This window comes from Callithrix jacchus, chromosome 9, assembly GCF_049354715.1.
Source record: "Callithrix jacchus isolate 240 chromosome 9, calJac240_pri, whole genome shotgun sequence".
Classification (NCBI taxonomy): domain Eukaryota; kingdom Metazoa; phylum Chordata; class Mammalia; order Primates; family Cebidae; genus Callithrix; species Callithrix jacchus.
This window is the reverse complement of record NC_133510.1, coordinates 126783425-126802527: the sequence shown is the minus strand read 5'-3', so window position 1 is coordinate 126802527 and position 19103 is coordinate 126783425. Positions and strand designations below refer to the sequence as shown.

Below are 19103 nucleotides of genomic sequence, written 5' to 3'. Positions count from 1 at the left end.
GGTAACTGCATATTTAACTTTTTGAGAAACTAATGATTTTCCAGAGCAGCTGTACTACTTTACGTTCCCACCAGCAAAGCACAGAGGTTCCAGTTTCTCTACATCCTTGTCAACACTTGTCCTTTTTTTTTTTATTTTTTGAGATGGAGTTTCACTCTTGTTGCCTAGGCTGGAGTGCAGTGGCACAATCTTGGCTCACTGCAACCTCCACCTCCCGGGTTTAAGCAATTCTCCTGCCTCAGCCTCCTGAGTAGCTGGGGTTACAGGCACGTGCCCCCATGCTCAGCTAATTTTTGGATTTGTAGTAGAGATGGGGTTTCACAATGTTGGCCAGGCTGGTCTCGAACTGCTGACCTCAGCTGATCTACCCACCTTGGCCTCCCAAAGTTCTGGAATTTGAGCCACTGCACCCAGCCTCTTTTTAAAATTACAGTTATTCTAGAAGGTGGGAAGTGATCTCTCACTGTATTACGTTGCCCTAAGGAGCTAATGGTGTTGAGGATTTTGTCATGTATCTAGTGGCTATTTTAATATCCTTGGAGAAACATTTATTATTTTAAGGTCCTCTTTGATTCCAAGGTCAGAATTACATATGTTGTGTATATACATAACTTTCTATTGCTGTTTTTAAATTGTTCATTTATTGTAATAGAAACGAGGTCTCACTGTGTTGGCCAGGCTGGTCCTGAACTCTTGGTCTCAAGTGATCCTCCCACCTCAACGTCCTGAAATGCTGGGATAGAGGCATGCGCTGCTCTTCCTGGCCTGCTTTTCTGTGGCTTCTATTTCAAAAGCACTCTAGAGCTCATCCGTTCCACTTTCTGCCTTCCCAGATTGGAACCAACCAGATGGCCGTGTGTGCCAAAGCACAGAACAAACCTTTCTACGTGGTTGCAGAAAGTTTCAAGTTTGTCCGGCTCTTTCCACTAAACCAGCAAGATGTCCCAGATAAGTTTAAGGCAAGAGTTTTCCATATTTGAAGGGGTACTAAAGTCTAAACTGGAACCTTTGGAAAATTGCAGTCCTAAGAATTTCCGGTAATTTTTTCACTTCTGCTATTTTCCCCAACACTTGGAATACAAAGATAAATTGGTGGGTGGGCTCACACATTTGTCCCTAGAATTTTGGTCTTTCAGTCTCTTAAGTAGCATCAGAGATGGGTAGAGAGGAAGCCAGGAAGCTGGTGGGTAAGTCCCAGCTTTGGGCTCAACTCAGCTCAGCTCTCGTTGCCTCAAGCTATAAACTGTGTGGCTTGGGCAAGTCCTTTCTTTTTTTTTAAATTTATTATTATTTTTTAGGGTATCCTTTCATTGCGACCTCTGAGCCTGTTTCCTTGTCTGTAAAATGGCATCGTAGTATCTGACAGGGTTCTGAGGATTGTAAGATAATCTTACCACAGTGCCTGGCACACCACAAGCTCTCTAGTGACTCTCCATCTTACCTTGAGAGGTCTAGAGAAGCTAATCCAGCATGAGAATGAGGGGACACATGATTTAAGTTTGTTACACCATAGCTCTTGACAAGCACATCGTCATGATTTGGCTTATGGGCCGAACTCTGCCCTCCTCTCTCTTCAGAGAGCAGTGTCAGGAAGTAGCACAGTGTTCACTCATGCCAGGGCCCCACGAGTTTGGAGCCCTGGATATTCAGCACCGACTAATGTGTACTTCTTATCTCCTCAGTATAAGGCAGATACTCTCAAGGTCGCACAGACTGGACAAGACCTTAAAGAGGAGCATCCGTGGGTCGACTACACTGCCCCTTCCTTAATCACCCTGCTGTTTACCGACCTGGGTGTGCTGACACCCTCAGCTGTCAGCGATGAGCTCATCAAACTCTATCTGTAACCTGGGGGCCCTTTGCTGCCAAGGTGTAGCTTATGTGTAGTTGAGGCAGGGTGAGTAGCTGCTTGACACCCCAAATGAGCAAGGCCAAAACAGAGATGTGTTTTAAGGAAGTTTTATGGACTGAGGACTTAAAATCAATCATCCATCTTGGAGAACCTTTCTTACTCATTGCATTTCCATCTAAGAATGTGTCCGTTATTCCAAAACCCAACCTGAATTGTTCTTACGCTTTCTAGAAACTTTCATTTTCAGTTTCCAGAAATACAAGTTAGATTATTGGCTACTTAACTGATGAAAGATGAACCCAAGTCCACCTCTCTTCATCCTCCCCTGCATTCGCATGATTGGCCAAAAGCACTCGAGATGTAGGCCAAAAGGCAGCCACACCCCTCTGCAACAAATGACCAGCGGCTGGTCAGGACATGTTACACGTGGTGCCTTGTAAGCGGCAAGAAACACCTGCCGAATCTGCGTCTGGCTTCCAGTGGTGAGCACGTTCCTCAACGGGATCAAGCCAAACGGCAAAAACTGTACCAAGAGAACACGAGGAAGTCTGAAGCCACATTTGGCCGGGGTACGCCGCATGGCTCACCACTTACGAAAATGCTTTCTGGAATATTTGTAAACAGAAATTCTGTGTGTGGAAGAGATGTTTAAATGTTTGGATCCTAAACAGCTTTTCAAAATTATACTTGGAAACAAACTCAGTATCTTTTCAAATAAACTCTGCGAGACTTTGATGTGGTGTTCTGTCAATACTGCAAGCTGACCCCAGGCCATCTGGGGGAAGACACTGCAGCTACATTTACACACTCTGGACAGGCAATCAAAAGGATGCCATTTATGCAACAGAAGGCACAAAAACTAATTTTCCTTCCTGGAATATGACTTAATTCCTGTTTTTCAGCTATTCACCAATAAAACAATACTGGGACTATTCTTAACACAGAAAAACCACAGCACATTAGCCACCTTTTCAGGGCATCAAAGGATAACTGAAGCCCAGGGCCAAGGACATTCAGGGAGGTCAGGCGCCTGAAGATACTAAGGAATGGTTTTGAAAACCAAAAGTCAAGTATACTTTAGTATCTTTATGTTTAAAAATAAATAAATAAGGCCGGGCGCGGTGGCTCAAGCCTGTAATCCCAGCACTTTGGGAGGTCGAGGTGGGTGGATCACGAGGTCAAGAGATTGAGACCATCCTGGTCAACAAGGTGAAACCCCGTCTCTATTAAAAATACAAAAAATTAGCTGGGCATGGCGGCGCGTGCCTGTAATCCCAGCTACTCAGGAGGCTGAGGCAGGAGAATTGCCTGAACCCAGGAGGCGAAGGTTGCGGTGAGCCGAGATCGCGCCATTGCACTCCAGCCTGGGTAACAAGAGCGAAACTCTGTCTCAAAAAAAAAATAAATAAATAAATAATTGCCTCAGAAAAAGCTCATATATATTTATTAATGTGCATATATATCTGTGTGACCCATCATGATAAATATTGACTTCTATTTATACTCAAATAATTTTGCATTTTCTTTTGTTAGACTATTTCAAGACTGTAATTGTTTTGTTTTATTGTTTTTAATGAGAGGGTCTCACTGTGTTGCCCAGGCTGGTCTTGAACTCCTGGGCTCAAGTGATCTGCCTGCCAAAGTGCTGTGATTACAGGCAAGAGCCACCACATTTGGCCAAGACCAGACGGTTTTTAGTAAAATATTCACAATTGTGAAATCCCTCATTTCCCTCTAGTCTGAAAGGACGGCTTTCAGACATGTGATTCTTCTCAGATGCCTCCTGAAGTTTTGATTTCCACCGAAAGCAAACTGGAGCCATCCACCAAGTTAAGGCATCGCTATGCCTTTGTGGGTTCATCTGTGGCACTGGAATCAGCTGTCATCTTCCAAATCTGAGATCCCTAAATCTGCCATCTTGATTGTTCTTTTGCCAGTTGTCAACAAGCTCTTCTCAAATTCTTCTTCAGTTATTTTGCCTTTTTTAAGTTTTTTCAAGAGTCTTGTGTCACTGAGAAGTTCTTCCATGTCCTCATCTTCAGTATCAGAACCCTAAGTGCAGAAGAAACCAATAAAGTACTGAACTTTTCAGCAGTAGTGTTCCAGTGAAACCAGCAGTTTTAACTGGAGAACTGTAAGCTCTCAGACTGGCTCCTGCAAACAGAGGCAATTCCCAATCCTAGTCACCAATGTAACAAAAATCTGAGAGGCCCACGCAATTCCTATTTAAAGATATACTACAGTAATACTTGTTCAAGATTCTAAGTTGACATGTAAGTAAAAGTATAAACTTTACCTCTTCCCTTTTCCTTTTCTCATTCATTTTTTTCTTCTTTTCTTTTTTGGCCTTCTGCTTCGACCAAGCTTTATTTTTTATGAATTTTCTCCTCTTATCATTTTCTGTTTTCTCTTTTCTTTGCTGCTTCAGGAGTTTCTGCCTCTGCTTTTCTCTGATTTTATCTTTAAATGGAATAGTGTCTGTATTAATGTCCACAGGCACAAAATCTGGAAATTGCTTTCCTCGCAATTCCGGCATCTTGGGCATCCTCAACAGGGCAAAACCTCGAGCAAGGCTGGCAAAATCAAGATCTAATTCAATCAGAAGATCAGAGTTAGCACAATCAATAACGGCTTATAATTTTTTGCTAACCAAAGGGTTTAATGCATTCATTTTAATGAAATGAAAATAATTAATTTTTACAAAGTTAAAAGGAATATGCAGCAGCTAGTAGCCAGTTTATTCTGTGTCTCCTCAAAACCTGGGAACACTTCCTTTTACAAGACAAAGCAATCTCATACTTGTAAGACCACCACAGTTAAGGTGAAGACATAGAAAAAGTCCAACTTACCCTTTAATCTGAAAATCAGGTTGCATTCATGCTTTGCATAAGCCTGGACATACGACACAAAAGCTTTCATGCCCTTTTCAAACACAGCTCTGTCGGCCAGGGCCATGGACTTGAGTTTTGGCAGAAGGTCCACTGTGTTTTTCTGGAGCTTCATCTCCTGCAGGGGGCACTACACACACACCACATTCTCACCTTCACCTTCCGTGGCTGGTATCCCCTCATCCCCCGGGATCCCCCGTCACGACCAATAAAACCAAAAGCAAAACAATTCCTTTTAATCTTAAATCAGAGGTCTGAATCCCAAATCCAAACCAAATATTTCACTTGCTCTGAAAAGTATGTTAAAATTTTAAAAGAAAATTTAGGCCTGGCACAGTGGCTCACACCTGTAATCCCAGCACTTTGGGAGGCCGAGGCAGGTGGATCACGGGCTCAAGAGAGAGAGACCATCCTGGCCAACATGGTAAAACCCAATCTCTACTAAAAATACAAAAAATTAGCTGGGTGTGGTGGCGTGCACCTATAGTCCCAGCTACTCAGGAGGCGGAGTTTGCAGTGAGCCCAGATCACGCCACTATACTCCAGCCTGGCGTCTGGCAACAGAGTGAGACTCTGTCTCAAAAAAAAAAAAAAAGAAAATTAAAAAATCCGATTTCACATGACAATCCTAATCTGATAGCAAAGTATGGCAACACTGGGTCTCTGTTCACAAGAGGTAAGCCTTGCCTGGGCCCAGCAGAGCCTGCTACCGCACAGCAGGCTTGGTCACTCCATGACCAAGGTGCCTCCACAGCCTTAAAGCCCACCAGGGCCCTGCACTGCCACCAGCAGCCCAGCCCCATTGAATTCACAATTCGTAATTTCAATTGCTGATCATGTGCCAGAGAACTTTTCTAGCTACCCCGTTACTAGATATTCTATCTGAAAAGGGAAGACAGCTTACTTTTTGGTTAATTGCAAGGAAATTGATGTATGACTCTTCCATAGGCAGGAGGAACACCAGAGCGCTGCCCCTGTGGCCAATGCGGGCCGTGCGACCGCAGCGATGCACGAAGGCGCTGTGAGAACACAGGGTGGAAATGGGTGCCCAGTTGATGGTGGCTGAGCAGAGCTCCAGCTCCAGCCACAGGGCTGATATTGCTAAAATGCTATGGGGAGCCTCGAGACTCCACAGCTCAGGGTGGACTTAGCCACTTACTAGTGTGAGAAACAGAAGAACTGGCAATTAAACCAGCATTGCAGACAGATACGATTCTGTAAGAAACATTCAATGTGAACTCTAAGTAAAACTTAGATCTTTCCCTCTAATCACACAGGTAGGACATTGGCCCCAGGGGAAAATCTGGGAAACAATGAAGAATATAAAGAATAAAATAAAAATGACCAATAGTCTCAGAGGTAATCATTAACACTTGGGGGTTTATAGGCATTTCCCTATGCTTGGAAGCATATATTAGGAATATATGCTGACTTTAGAAAAAGTAATTGTAATTTTCACATGTGGCGTTACATTATTGCTGTTTTTCATTTAAATATTCTATTTTCTAGACATTCTAGTTTCTTCAAGAACTGGTAATATTTGAAAATATTTTTAATTGCTGCCAATACACAATACAGTATCACTTTTACTATAAATGGGTTAATGCATTTTTAAGACAGCATCTCACACTGTTGCCCAGGCTGGAGTGCAGTGGTACAATCCATTGCAACCTCTGCCTCCCACACTTCAGCAATTCTCCCACTTCAGTAGCTGGGACTACAGGTGCACACGCCTGGTAATCTTTATATATTTTTTGTAGAGATGGGGTTTTGCCATGTTGTCCAGGCTGGTGAACTCCTTGGCTCAAGCGATTCACCAGCCTAGGCCTCCCAAAGTGCTGGAATTACAGACATGAGTCACCATGCCCAGCCTCGAAAAATGTGTTGTTTCCTCTCACTGCCTGAAATTTCTGACCTTGCTCTACATGGAGCAGGGCAAGGCCTCAAACCATTTCAAACCTGTTCTGGCAAGCGCTATAGGAATGCACAGGGTCACTGCAGACCCACGCATGCTGGAGGCTTACTATAAAATAATGTTTCAATGAGCATCATTATCTGTTTATCTTCTTCAGGATTCCTACTTTATTAGGCTAAATTCCTCAACAGAGAGCAGGTGGCAGCCTCATACCATACCTTGCACTGCTGGGAGGGTCATACTGCAAAACCCAGTTGACTTCAGGAATATCGATTCCCCGGGCCATCACATCAGTGCACACTAAAATCCCACTAGAAAATGAGAAAACGGCATTCTGAGTAAGGAGGTCACCATCTTCATCACCATCAAACAGCCCACTGATCTCGATGACAGTGACACACAGGTTCTGGAGCTTCTTACAGAAGCAAATACTTTTTTTTTTGAGACACAGTCTCGCTCCATCGCCAGGTGCCAGGCTGGAGTGCAGTGGTATGATCTTGGCTCACTGCAACCTCCGCCCCCTGGGTTCAAGCAATTCTCCTGCCTCAGCCTCCCGAGTAGCTGGGACTACAGGCACACACCACCATGCCCAGCTAATTTTTGTATTTTTAGTAGAGCTGGGGTTTCACCATGTTGGCCAGGGTGGTCTCTATCTCTTGACCTCATGATCCACCTGCCTCGGCCTCCCAAAGTGCTGGGAGAAGCAAATACTTAAGGTAATATTTTGATTTTTTTCTTCCTCCTACAAATCTCTAGGACTTCACAAGTTCCAATATAAATTGGAGGTAAGAGACAGCAAAGGGATTTTAAAAATTAGAACATAAACATTTGAAAACCAAAACTATATGGGTCTAATCGTTTGTAGCCATCTGGAAAACAACAGACACTTCACTCCAGGACTGCAGCCCAGCAGTCAGGTGTATCACTTTGCCCAAAAGCGGACTTTTAATGTAGCCAGATGTTCAATGATTAAGAAAAACAGAAAAGTATGATTTGTAAGCACAAACAGAAACAAGTTCTTGTCACTGAAAGACCACAAGTTCCCTACTGTGTAGTCACAAGCCTGATAAGCCAGACAGTTTCCATCCCAACAGGACAAATGGATTGCTCCTTGCTGCTTGACCTTCCCTGGGCCAGGCACAGGGCAGTCTGGGAGTGAAGACAATATACAGGGACCCCGTGTTGTGGCGGTTGCCATCTAGCGCGGGAGTTCAGTAACTAGGAAAGTGACACAGCAAAAGACAAAGGGATTAGAACAGAGCAATGGAGGTTCTGGGTTTAGAGAGAGATGATAACCACATTAGAGAGGAAGACAGGAAAAACAACACATGCGGGCAGCACAAGCTAAGGGAGAATGAGGCGTTTGGGGACCTGAAAGAGCACCCTGTGACAGGAGAGCTGCTCCGTCCAGTGAAGCCCACCTACCTTTGCAATTTGCGGAACTCCATGAAGATCTTATTGCGTTTGTATTTCATCTTTCCATGAATGCACATAATCTTCACACCCTTCACCAGCGCCTCCAGAGCCTTCCCATAGTATTCCACACAGGCACAGGTGCTGCAAGAGGGACAGAGGGCTTAGAGGCATTGACCACCTTCGTCCTTCTACAACTGGGAGAGGGGAACAGTGAGCAACAGCTGCAGTAGAGGCAACCTAACTCTGAGCCCTCCCTAGGGGAATGAAGAGGAGAATGGCAGTGAGCATCATCCCTAGGGGAATGAAGAGGAGAAAGGCAGTGAGAATCATCCCGAGCCCTCCCTAGGGGAATGAAGAGGTCTGAGATTGGACCTAAGAATCCATATTATTTTTTCATTTTCTTTTTTTTTTTTTAATGCAGTCTCAGGTAGTTTTTTAACAGCAAGAATCCATATTATTTCAGAGTTTAAAAAGAAAACGTTTAAAAGGCATGGATATAGCTAACACTACCATATGCCCCCTCTGCCTTTCCCTGCCTTATCTTTCTTCAGCACAGACATGACAAGGTGTAATATTGGTCATCTAGAATCCATGACGTGACACGTAGGAAGAGACCAATCACAACACTGACCTTGACATGACTGACATATGAAACCCACGTGAGAAACTGCCTGCCTTTGGACTTCTTTTTACAGGAGAAAAATAAAGCCACAAACCACAAAAGTTGGGTTTTCAGTTATTTGCAGAAAAAAACATTCCTGAGAGAACCATGCTAGATGAAATCCAAAACCCAAAGGCCACATGCAGCTGCACATTCTGGCTGAATCCCTGATGCCGCGGCCACAGAGACCAGAGGAGTACCTGAAGAAGACCAGGTGTTTCTCCTGCTTATGATTGCGAAGGAAATGGACCAGCTGATTAAATTTCTCATCTGCCTTGCATACCTATAAAGTAAACATGGAAATTAATAAAAAACTTATTTGGCAGTAATAATCCCCATGGCTAGTTTCAGTTTCAGCGTTCAATTTTAAGGAATGCCATTTCCTCTCTGGATAGGACAGAATTTAGTCAGAATGTTGATTGGTCTACCTGGCTCAGAATAAACATCGACATGTGCTGCTGCCTGTAAAAGTTAATTTGATTGTCACAAAGTCACACGGCTCAGAGAAACACAGTCATCCCACAGGCAGCAGTTCCCAACTCCCAATCCCAATCTCCACGCCAGCTGTCACACCAGCTCCAGGGCAGATTTTTATTTACTTATTTTACTTTTTTTTTTTTTTTAAGAGACAGAGTCTGAATATGTTGCCCAGACAGCCTTGAACTCCCGGCCTGGCCTCAGGCAATCCTCCACCTCAGCTCTAAAGTACTGGAATTACAGGCACGAGCCACCATTCGTGGCCAAAGGATATGAAATAAATTTTTTTTTTTAAATGCAGATTCTTGGGTATGACATACAGATTCTGATTCAGCAGGTCTGAGATTGGACCTAAGAATCCATATTATTTTTTCATTTTCTTTTTTTTTTTTTTTTTTAATGCAGTCTCAGGTAGTTTTTTAACAGCAAGAATCCATATTATTTCAGAGTTTAAAAAGAAAACGTTTACCCAGGAAATTCTGATGCCAAGTTCAGAAGTCATTGCTTTAAGTTGAATAAGAATTTCCAGAAAGCAACATAATTATTTAAAAGGCCTCCATGGACACAGACCCCACTACTTTTCTTCATAGTGCAATCAAGTCCTCCATTCAAACTCCCAAATTAGAGACATTAAATTTACCTGAATGCATTCATCCTATTTTTGCCCAAACCAAATCCCCAGTTTGGAATTTTTTTCTCATGTACTCAGCCACCTCTAAATGCAAAATAACAGAACGCAACAGCAGACACAGTGGGTTTCCAAAGCTAACATGAGTACCACTATCCCTCATCCAAGGCCCTTGGGACCGAAGTGTTTGGCTTTTGAATGTTTTCAGACTTCGGAATAACTGCACTATACGTACCAGCTGGGCATCCCTAATCTGGAAATCTGAAATCCTGATGCTCCAATGAGCATTTCCTTTGAGCATCATGTTGGCACTTAAAAAGCTCCAGATTTTGGGGCATTTTGGATTTTGGAATTTCACGTCAGCCATGCTCAACCCAACTTACTAAGTACCAGGCATTATCATGGACATTTCTGCATGGATTAATTAACCCTCCAACAACCCTATGAAGCTGTATACTACTGTGGCCTCCATTTGACAAGTGAGGTCCTGTAAGTTCATCGGTTAATTTAGAAGGGGACAAAGCCAAGATCTGCAGCAGGCAGTTCTGCTCTAGCGCCCACACTCTCCACACTTCCCTATGCCTACCTGATGCACCGAGCTGGCCTCCTACTTCATCCAGCCCGGCCTCAGTCAGAAACATCAATGGTAACTACAGCCCCCACTTCTGATGAGCCTATCTGATTTCGACAACACTCTCCAGTTACACTAGGTGCAGTTTCTCATTTGCAAACTCACTCTACCTTTCATCTGCCTACAAACTGACACAAACAGGAGAGCAGCCTTGACCACCTCAGTCCACAGCAATAGGAACACTCTACTTTTGAGACCAGCCTCCTTCATTTTGAACAACAGACATGTTCAGGAACTGAGGAACTACCCCCTCAGGCCTGAAGAAATATTCAACCTGAGAAAGCTGATTGCAAAAGAGAAAGAGAAGCCCCAGTCCCAGGCTGGTGGGTGGATATGCCGTTAGCAGTGACCTGGCCTGCGGGTTCCTCCGTGCCTCCCCTGTAGCCTGTGCACTCTGCACTTGTGCCTTGTGACCCATTCCAGCAATGGGACAGAACAGAACGGGGCTGGGGAGTGGCCTCATTACTAAACAATCAAGTTGCCAAAAGCCCATCTACTTCCTTGTGAAGAAACTACAGAAGCCAGCAGCTAGTCTTCACTGCTAGAAATTCCACATATTTGATGCAAGTAAAAAATATACAACATTTACAGAGCAGAACATTTCCACCCACAAAGTCTCCTTAGGAGTGAGTCTGTCATTTGATTTTCTGTGTTCCACCTGCACATCTAACTATGCCCTTCTCTGGGTCAGGCTGTTCTGACAGGCCCAGGAACTAGAGCTGTATCATGCCTGCACCCAGCACACCCCAGGCCTGTGAAATAGAAACATCTGGTCACTTGAGGTTGGAGGTTCAAAGATACTGTCCTTAGAAACTGTACGTACAATACATTTATGCCCAATTTAACTTATTCATTCAATGAGTAGGACCACCCAGACCATCTGTCCTAGCTCTGTCCCCAAAAGCATTTCATATGTGCCACATATTTCATATTTATTCTCCTCGTACAACTTCCATGAAATGAGCACTGGTCATTATTGCTGACTAAGACGCAAGCCCAGGCACTGACCATGTAGTAGTTTTCCAGGCGGGAGGGGGTCTTCTGGACGCTGCTGGCTGCCACGCCCTTCTCCTTAACCGAGACCCGGACAGGGTTCCGGAGGCCCGCTCTCACCAAGTTCTCCACTTCCTGCGTCTGAGTGGCTGAGAAAAGGCCTGTTCTCCTCTGCTTTGGCAACACCTCCAGGATAGTGTTGATACTGATAAAAAGAGGAGAGCTCAAAATTAACCCCTCACTTGCCAGCATAATCAACACACAGTACTTCACGATACTAAACAGGTTTTCAAAAAGACGGAAAGTGAAGCCATCAAAAGATTTATAGTCAGATATACTGCGAGGTAGAATTATAGGTGATTTTTTGTTTCTTCTTTATACTTTCATTTTTCCAAGGTTTCTCAAATTTTAGCATACAATTATAATGATATGTAAATTATAAATATGAAGCTATTAATTAAAAAACAATAAAACTGCCAGGTCTGATGGCTCATGCCTATAATCCCAGCACTTTGGGAGACTGGGAGGGAGGATCTCTTGAGCCCAGGAGTTTGAGACCAGTCTGGGCAACATGGCAAAACCCCATCTCTGCAAAAAATACAAACAATATCCAGGCATGGTGGTGTGCGCCTGTAATCCCGGCTACTCAGGAGGCGGAAGCAGGAGGATCACCTGAGCCCAAGAGGGCAACCCTGCAGTGAACATGATCAGTCACTGCACTCCAGCCTGGGTGACAGTGCAAGATCCTATTTCTAAAAAACAAAAAATAAAATTAAAGTGAAATTAAAAATAAAAATACCTATTCATAAAGTGGTAAATTCCAGTTTGCTCTTCTTATGTATTAGTACCACCTGCCCACTCAAGCCAGTGAAGTCTACAACCCAGTACCTTGCCTCAAATCCCATGTCCAAAAGTCTGTCTGCCTCGTCCAACACCAGGACATCCAGGGATCGCACACAGCTGGCCAGATCCAAGCCTTCTGCCTTCCTTCGGAACATGTCTTCCAAGCGGCCGGGAGTGGCCACAATGATGTTCCCACTTTGGAAAGAAAGTTAACATTTACCATACTCTCTGGATTTGGGAATGTGGTTATGACTAATAAATACCAAGTTTCCTACCCCCCCCCCCCCAAAGTCATTTATGCCCTAGTGAAGAGAAAGAAGGCCACGAGAGTGGAAGAGTGCTGCAGGGTAGAAAGAGTGAGGGCTGCGGGGACATGCGATCTGGGCTGTGGGCTATGACCCAGGCAAGGCTGGCAAACTCCAGCTCCCAGACCAAACCTGGGCTGCTGCCTGTTGTTAAGTATTTACCGGCAGACAACCACGCCCATTTATTCACATGTTGTCTATCACTGCCTTCACACTACAACAGCAGCTGAGTAACTGCGACGGAAACCATACGGTCCAAAAAGCCAAAAACATTTACCGTCTGCTTCTTTACAGAAAAAGCTTACCAACCTCTGACCTACACAAGTTACTCAAACACTGCAGCCCCAGGTAATTAATCTGTAAAATGGGGATGTTGACAGAATTAGAGAATCCTCTGTAAAGATTACAGACTCAGGGCCAGATGTGGCGCCGACCAACTGGCTGACCTACAAGATGTGATTTTCCAATGCAGATTACATGCCAACAGTTAAAAAATCAGGAGATTACACAAATATGGAATTCCATCTTCTTTTTAAAAAATTCAAAATCTGGCACGACTGAGCTCAGAGTCCTGCCAGGCAACTACCAGCTGGAGATGAGTATTCCAGGCAGCTGTTGGCCAGTTTCTCACCACCCCCCAGCCCTGCACACATCTATCCTGACCACTCATTTATCCTGACGTAGTTCTCTTGACATCTGTAAGAACCTGAGTTTGTGAAGTGCTTATCAGGGCCTTATGGGAAGGAGACAGCAAAGCACAATGGGAAGCTGGCCTGGAGAAAACACCTTTTTGCGGGAGGAGGCGGCTGCTGAAAGGGGGACCCACAGTTAGGCTGAGATCACACATAGATTCCTAGGTTCAGTGCCAAGAGCAAGCAAAGAAATGAGCAGACATGAGCAAACTCACCCCTGTTGCCTAAACCTCTCAACATCTTCTCCAGGATTTCTGCCTCCAATCCAAAGAATCTGGCTACAAGAAGAAAACAGCCTTTGATTAAGTTCAGCAAAACAACAGCCCATGGCTAACAGGGACACTGCATCCAGTTTACCTGAACTGCGGGAAGTGCCTCGTGAAATGCGACAGGACCTCATCTATTTGAATGGCTAGCTCTCGAGTGGGGGTGATGATTATGGCTCCAACCTACCCACATGGAAGGAAGGGACACAGTCAGCAGTGCAAGGGACTTCCAGAGAGGAACTCATAGACCCTGCACCCTCCACCACACAAAGGAAAGTTCCAGAGAAACAGTAGTTCCTGGACTTTCTCAGCAGCATCTCTGAGCATGTATCAACTACTCTGAATTGCAGGTACTCGTCATTATACACTGCAGTTATGCTCTTTAAAGTCACTGAGCACACGAGTTAGTGAACACTGAACCACTGCTCACAGGGTTAGGTTCCTGCCGGTCTCTGGGCATCACATTTTTGTCAGCTAATCAATACATAACCCTATTTTATGTAAGTTTGTGCTCAAAAGACTCTATTTAATATATACTGTTGATTCATTCCTATTGAACTCGTGGCCATGAGAACATTAACTCATACCCGAGCCTGTGCTTCTCTAGCACGTGGATTTTCTCTGTATGTCATAACGTTCTTGCACCCGGGAACACTAGATTGCACCTCAGTACTATATCACAGGGCCATTTCAAAAAGCAAAATCACCAACATAAAGCACACAAATGTGCAAAATGGCTGGGCGCAGTGGTTCACACCTGTAATCCCAGCACTTTGGGAGGCCGAGGTGGGAGGCACTTGAGCACAGGAGTTTGAGACCAGCCTGGGCAACATAACAAATCCCCGTCTCCTCAAAAAATACAAAAAATTACCCAGACATGGTGGTCCACACCTGTAGTCCCAGCTACTTAGGAGGCTGAGGCAGGAGGATCGCTTGAGCCTGGGAGGTGGAGGTTGCAGTGAACTGATATCATGCCACTGTACTCCAGCCTGGGTGACAGAACAAGACCCTGTCTCAGGGGGAAAAAAGGTGAAAAACATGGCACTAAATGGACAATGAAAAGGACATTGTTTATACCTGAGCACTAAAACAAAAGGCACCTTTGCCACGCCTGTGACCACAAAAGCACCGAAGATCCACTGGGTGTTAGACATTTTAACGAGCAGGTAAGTTCACAAATACAGAATCCACAAAAAATCAGGATTATTTGTATTTTCTTTTTTGAAACAGTCTCACTCTGTCACCAGGCTGGAGTGCAGTGGCGTGATCTTGGCTCACTGCAACCTCCACCTCCCGAGTTCAAGCAATTCTCCTGCCTCAGCCTCCGGAGTAGCTGGGACTACAGGCACGTGCCACCATATCCAGCTAATTTTTACATTTTTAGTAGAGATGGGGTTTCACCATGTTGGCCAGGATGGTCTCGATCTCCTAACCTGGTGATCTGCCTGCCTCAGGCTCCCAAAGTGCTGGGATTACAGGCGTGAGTTACCATACCTGGCCAACTGCCCTTTTTTCAAGTTTCATTCATTCAATATTTGTAGAGATGAGGTCTCACTGTGTTGCCCAGGCTGGTCTCAAACTCCGGGACTCCAGTGATCCTCCAGAGCCAGCCTCCCAAAGTGCTGGGATTATAGGCTGAGCCACTGCTTCTGGCCTGTTTTTTCAAGTCTGTATCCAGCTGCTTAACCCAATGTGAACCCTCTGATGACTAGGTGAAAAGAAACCACTTTTGCTGTCCTCACCTGACTCTTTTTTAACTTCTCTTCTCTTCTCAGGAGAATTTCCAGGATGGGGATGACAAAAGCGAGTGTTTTGCCACTACCTGTGACCTGCAAACAGAGAGTTTTGGTTTCCTTTTCTTCCTCAGAGTTCGTTTGAGAGAAAACGCGAGGACGGGCTGCGCGTACCCGAGGCACTCACCGCTTCTGCAGCCACATCTTTGTTTCGCATGAACAGAGGGATGGTTGCAGACTAAAGGGAGAGATTGCAAAGCACGGGTTAAAGGATGCCATGAACTCACAGGTGAGACCCAAAGCCCTAGGAACAGAATGGGCGGCTAAGGTCATAGTGGGACCTACCACAAAAGCAACTCTGAGTAACCAAGTCACCACAGAGAAGTTGAAAACGCAGCAACTGTGTCTACATGGAGAACGTGTGGGGACAGTGAGCTGAGCTGGGAGGCATGAGTCCTGAATTCTAGTCCTCTCTCTCCTACCTTCCCCTCTATGAAGCAGGAAGGGATTGCAGACATTGGGCTTTAAGGCCCCTTCCAGTTCTAGTACAACAGAATGATGATTCCAATAAACTCTCTCATTTTAAGCACTGTAGATGTCTCCAGACTTTACAAGAAACCTGGTTTTAGCAACCGAAACAGCTAAACCTCAATCAGATTCAGGTCCCCAGGGCCAGAGCTCACTTGTATCACAGCAGGTGTAATACTATTCCAATTGCCTCTCTACACAGTGACTTCTATCTTCCCCGCTCACCCCCCGAGGGAACATTTGACCATGTATGGAGACATTTTTGGTTGTCAAAATCCAGGGTGGACCAGGTGTGGTGGCCCACATCTATAATCACAGCACTTTGGGAGGCCCAGGTGGGTGGATCCCCAGTTCCAGACCAGCCTGGGCAACATAGGGAGACTCTGTCTCTACAAGAAAATGTTTTTAATGATGCGGATGTGATAGTGCATGCCTGTGGTCTCAGTTACTCAGGAGGCTAAGGTAGGAGGATCACCTAGGCCCAGGGAGCTGGAGGCTGCAGTGAGCTGTGACTATGCCACTGCACTCCAGCCTGGGTAACAGAGCGAGACCCTATCTAAAAAAATAATAATAATAAATTAATTTAAAAAATACAACCGGGGTTGGGAGGTGATGTGCTCCAGTGGACAGATTCTAGTAATGTTGTTAAACAGCCTACAACGCCCAGACAACCCCAGAACAAAACATTTTCCAGCATAAAATGTCAATAGTGCTGAGGGCGAGGACCCTGCTCCAGGCCCCTGCTGTCCAACAGAACTCTGATGTGAACCACACAAATAATTTTACATTTTCTAGTAACCATTGTAAGAAAAGTAAAAAGAAATGGAGGCAATAAATTTTAATATTTTATTTAACCCAATATATCCAAAATATTTAATCAGTATTTAAAAATCAACATTTTTCCATTCTTTTTTCATACTAGGTCTTCAAAATCCAGTGTGTTATTTGATACTGTACATTCTGATGTGGACAAAGTGAATTTCAGGCACTGGATAGCCCTGGGTCTGGTGACTACGTAGTGGATGACAGGTCTAGACAATGAACTCTGAGGGCAGAGATTGGGTCTTGTTTGCACTACATTCCCAAGGAAGGGCGCACAGCACTCCCGGTTTCCATCTCCAGCCCTGCCTGCTGGAGACAGATCCTCTACATTCCCTGGAAGCTTACGGGCATCTCAAACTCAAGACTTCATTTATTTTAAATTTTTTTGCGATGACAGGGCCTCCCTATGTTGCCCAGGCTGGTCTTGAACTCCTGGTCTCAAGTGATCCTCCTGCCTTGGTCCAAAAGTGCTGGGATTACAGGCCTAAACCACCATGCCCGGCCTTTATTTATTTTAATCTTAGAGATGGGGTTCTGCCTATGTTGCCCAGGCTGGTCTTGAACTCCTGGGCTCAAGGGATCCTCCCACCTCAGCCTCCAAAGTAAATGGTACTACAGGCAGGTGCCACTGGGTTCAGCTCAGTGTTTAAAAAAAGAACGCTTGTGGCCAGGTGCAGTGGCTCACACCTGTAATCCCAGCACTTTGGGAGGCCGAGGCAGGTGGATCACCAGAGGTCAGGAGTTTAAGACCAGGCTGATCAACGTGGCGAAACCCCATCTCTACTAAAAATACAAAAATTAGCTGGGCATGGTAGCACGTGCCTGTAATCCCAGCTACTTGGTAGGCTGAGGTAGGAGAATCACTTGAACCCGGGAGGTGAAGATTACAGTGAGCCGAGACGGCACTCCAGCCTGGGCAAAAGAGCAAGACTCTGTCTCAAAAAAATTAAAACAAAAAACTATTTTCTGAATTTTGACTTGACTCTTGACCCCAGAACTCTTGACTTTCCCTCTGAAACCTGTTATACCCTCTAGCTGTTCTCAGGAAATGGTAACACCATTCAGCTAGCTACTAAGAAGAAAAACCTCAGGTCCCTCTAGAGTCTTCTCTTTCCCAACCTCCACTTCAGTCCCTTAGCAACCTTAAAGCTATCCCAAATGTAACTTCTCAATATCCTACTCCGAGCCACCCTATTCCGAGCCACCATCATCTTTTACCTAAGAGTGGCTTCCTAAGGAACCTGCCGGCCTCATCTCATGCCTAGAAAGGCCACTCTCAACAGAGAAATCACAGCCCTTCCCTTCCTAAACAGCTTCCTAGATAAGATGGCTTCCCACTACATTCAGAATGAAATCCAAGCTCCTACAAGACCCTGCACAATCTATCTCTTACACTACCCTGATGTTCAGCCAAAGGCCTCCTTTCTGCTGCCCAAACCATGTGCAGCCCGCCCCAGGGCATTTTTGTGCACTGACATTTCTCTCTGCTGAAATAATCTGCCCCTAGTCACCCCAGAGCCAGCTCCTTCTCAATCACTGAGGTCCCAGCTCAATGACACCTCCTCAGAGGGGCCTTCCATAACACCGTGTCTCAGTTTTCCTGTCCTCGCGTGTCACTGTCACAACAGTCTTAGTTCTTTCATAACACTAACCAGCAGCTGAAATTATCCTTCTCTAGCTCCTGCCCTAAAAAGTAAGGCTATGAGCAGATGCCAACACTGCAAACTGCCCAGACCCTAGAAGAGTTCCTCACACATTGCAGGTCCTCAAGAATTACTTCTTGAAGAAATGCGTAACTGGAGTCAGGCCGCTTCACTTGGATGCATAACAACAGGTAACACTTAGGGCCTACGGTGTGCGGACTGGTTTATTTAGTCCCGACAGCAACCCCATGAGGCAGGTGTTATTTTTTCGTCATTTTACAGAGAAGGAAAATGAAGCACGGAGAGATTAAGCCATTTGTCTAAGGTCTCACAGCTACAGTGGGCAGGTCCAGGATGAGAACCAGGCTCGGACAGCTGAAGCCATTTGTCTGAGGTCTCACAGCTACAGAGGGCAGGGCCAGGATGGGAACAAGGCTTGAGACCCCAGTACCCGAGGGCGGGGTGGGGCGAAGCCCCTCTGCCCGCTCACTCGCGGAGCAGCTCCGCATCCCGCCAGTCTGGGCAGCCTGGAGACGAGGCAAGAGCCCCAGCTGGAGGCATGAGCGCCCCAGGGCTCGGGTCTGTCCGATCACCTCCGGCGTATCCGATGCAGCGGGTGCCTGCCCCTTTCCTAGTCTCATTTCCACCCAGGAACCGATACCTGCACCGGCGTCATGTATGGGAAGCCCAGCTCCCGCAGCGCGCCCAGCACCCGTGGGTGCAGCGGCACTGGCAGCGACTCCCAGGAACCCTCCGTCACGTGCTCCATGGCGGGCTCCTTCGCCGCCTCGGTCGCCGCCACTAGAATGC

The 19103-nt window shown here is 45.5% G+C and overlaps 2 protein-coding genes and 1 non-coding gene across 7 annotated transcripts in view; 1 reads left to right on the top strand and 2 right to left on the bottom strand.

Annotated features, from left to right (window-relative positions):
- EIF2B1 (eukaryotic translation initiation factor 2B subunit alpha) overlaps nucleotides 1-4147 on the top strand; it is a 14997-nt gene extending 10850 nt beyond the window's left edge. Inside the window, exons 8-9 of one of the 2 annotated variants that reach the window (XR_004729165.3) lie at nucleotides 834-1037; nucleotides 1683-2587. Coding sequence is in view for 1 of the 2 variants with exons in the window: in XM_002753141.7 (XP_002753187.4) it covers nucleotides 834-959; nucleotides 1683-1847 (291 nt within the window). In the remaining variant the exon portion in view is untranslated. Of the gene's footprint in view, nucleotides 1-833; nucleotides 1038-1682 lie in introns of both variants that reach the window. The other variant, XM_002753141.7, reaches the window with a different exon arrangement.
- Nucleotides 1944-19103, bottom strand: DDX55 (DEAD-box helicase 55). 4 transcript variants are annotated; one of them, XM_002807156.7, is made up of 14 exons: nucleotides 18955-19103; nucleotides 15488-15538; nucleotides 15310-15396; nucleotides 13659-13750; nucleotides 13517-13579; nucleotides 12350-12499; nucleotides 11477-11666; nucleotides 8933-9015; nucleotides 8081-8212; nucleotides 6874-6966; nucleotides 5645-5759; nucleotides 4702-4870; nucleotides 4149-4441; nucleotides 1944-3904 (listed from the first exon to the last, which is right to left on the bottom strand). In XM_002807156.7, exons 1-14 carry the CDS (start codon nucleotides 19060-19062, stop codon nucleotides 3728-3730), a joined length of 1803 nt encoding a protein of 600 aa, XP_002807202.2. In that variant the 5' UTR covers nucleotides 19063-19103; the 3' UTR covers nucleotides 1944-3727. The 4 variants fall into 4 exon arrangements, with proteins under 4 accessions (XP_002807202.2, XP_009003113.1, XP_035113976.1 ...); XM_009004865.5 differs by lacking the exon at nucleotides 15488-15538; XM_035258086.3 differs by lacking the exon at nucleotides 1944-3904 and having other exon boundaries at nucleotides 4195-4425.
- On the bottom strand, nucleotides 6636-6766 carry LOC118144686 (small nucleolar RNA SNORA9). The gene has a single exon (XR_004729436.1). It is a non-coding gene; the product is annotated as a small nucleolar RNA SNORA9 (small nucleolar RNA).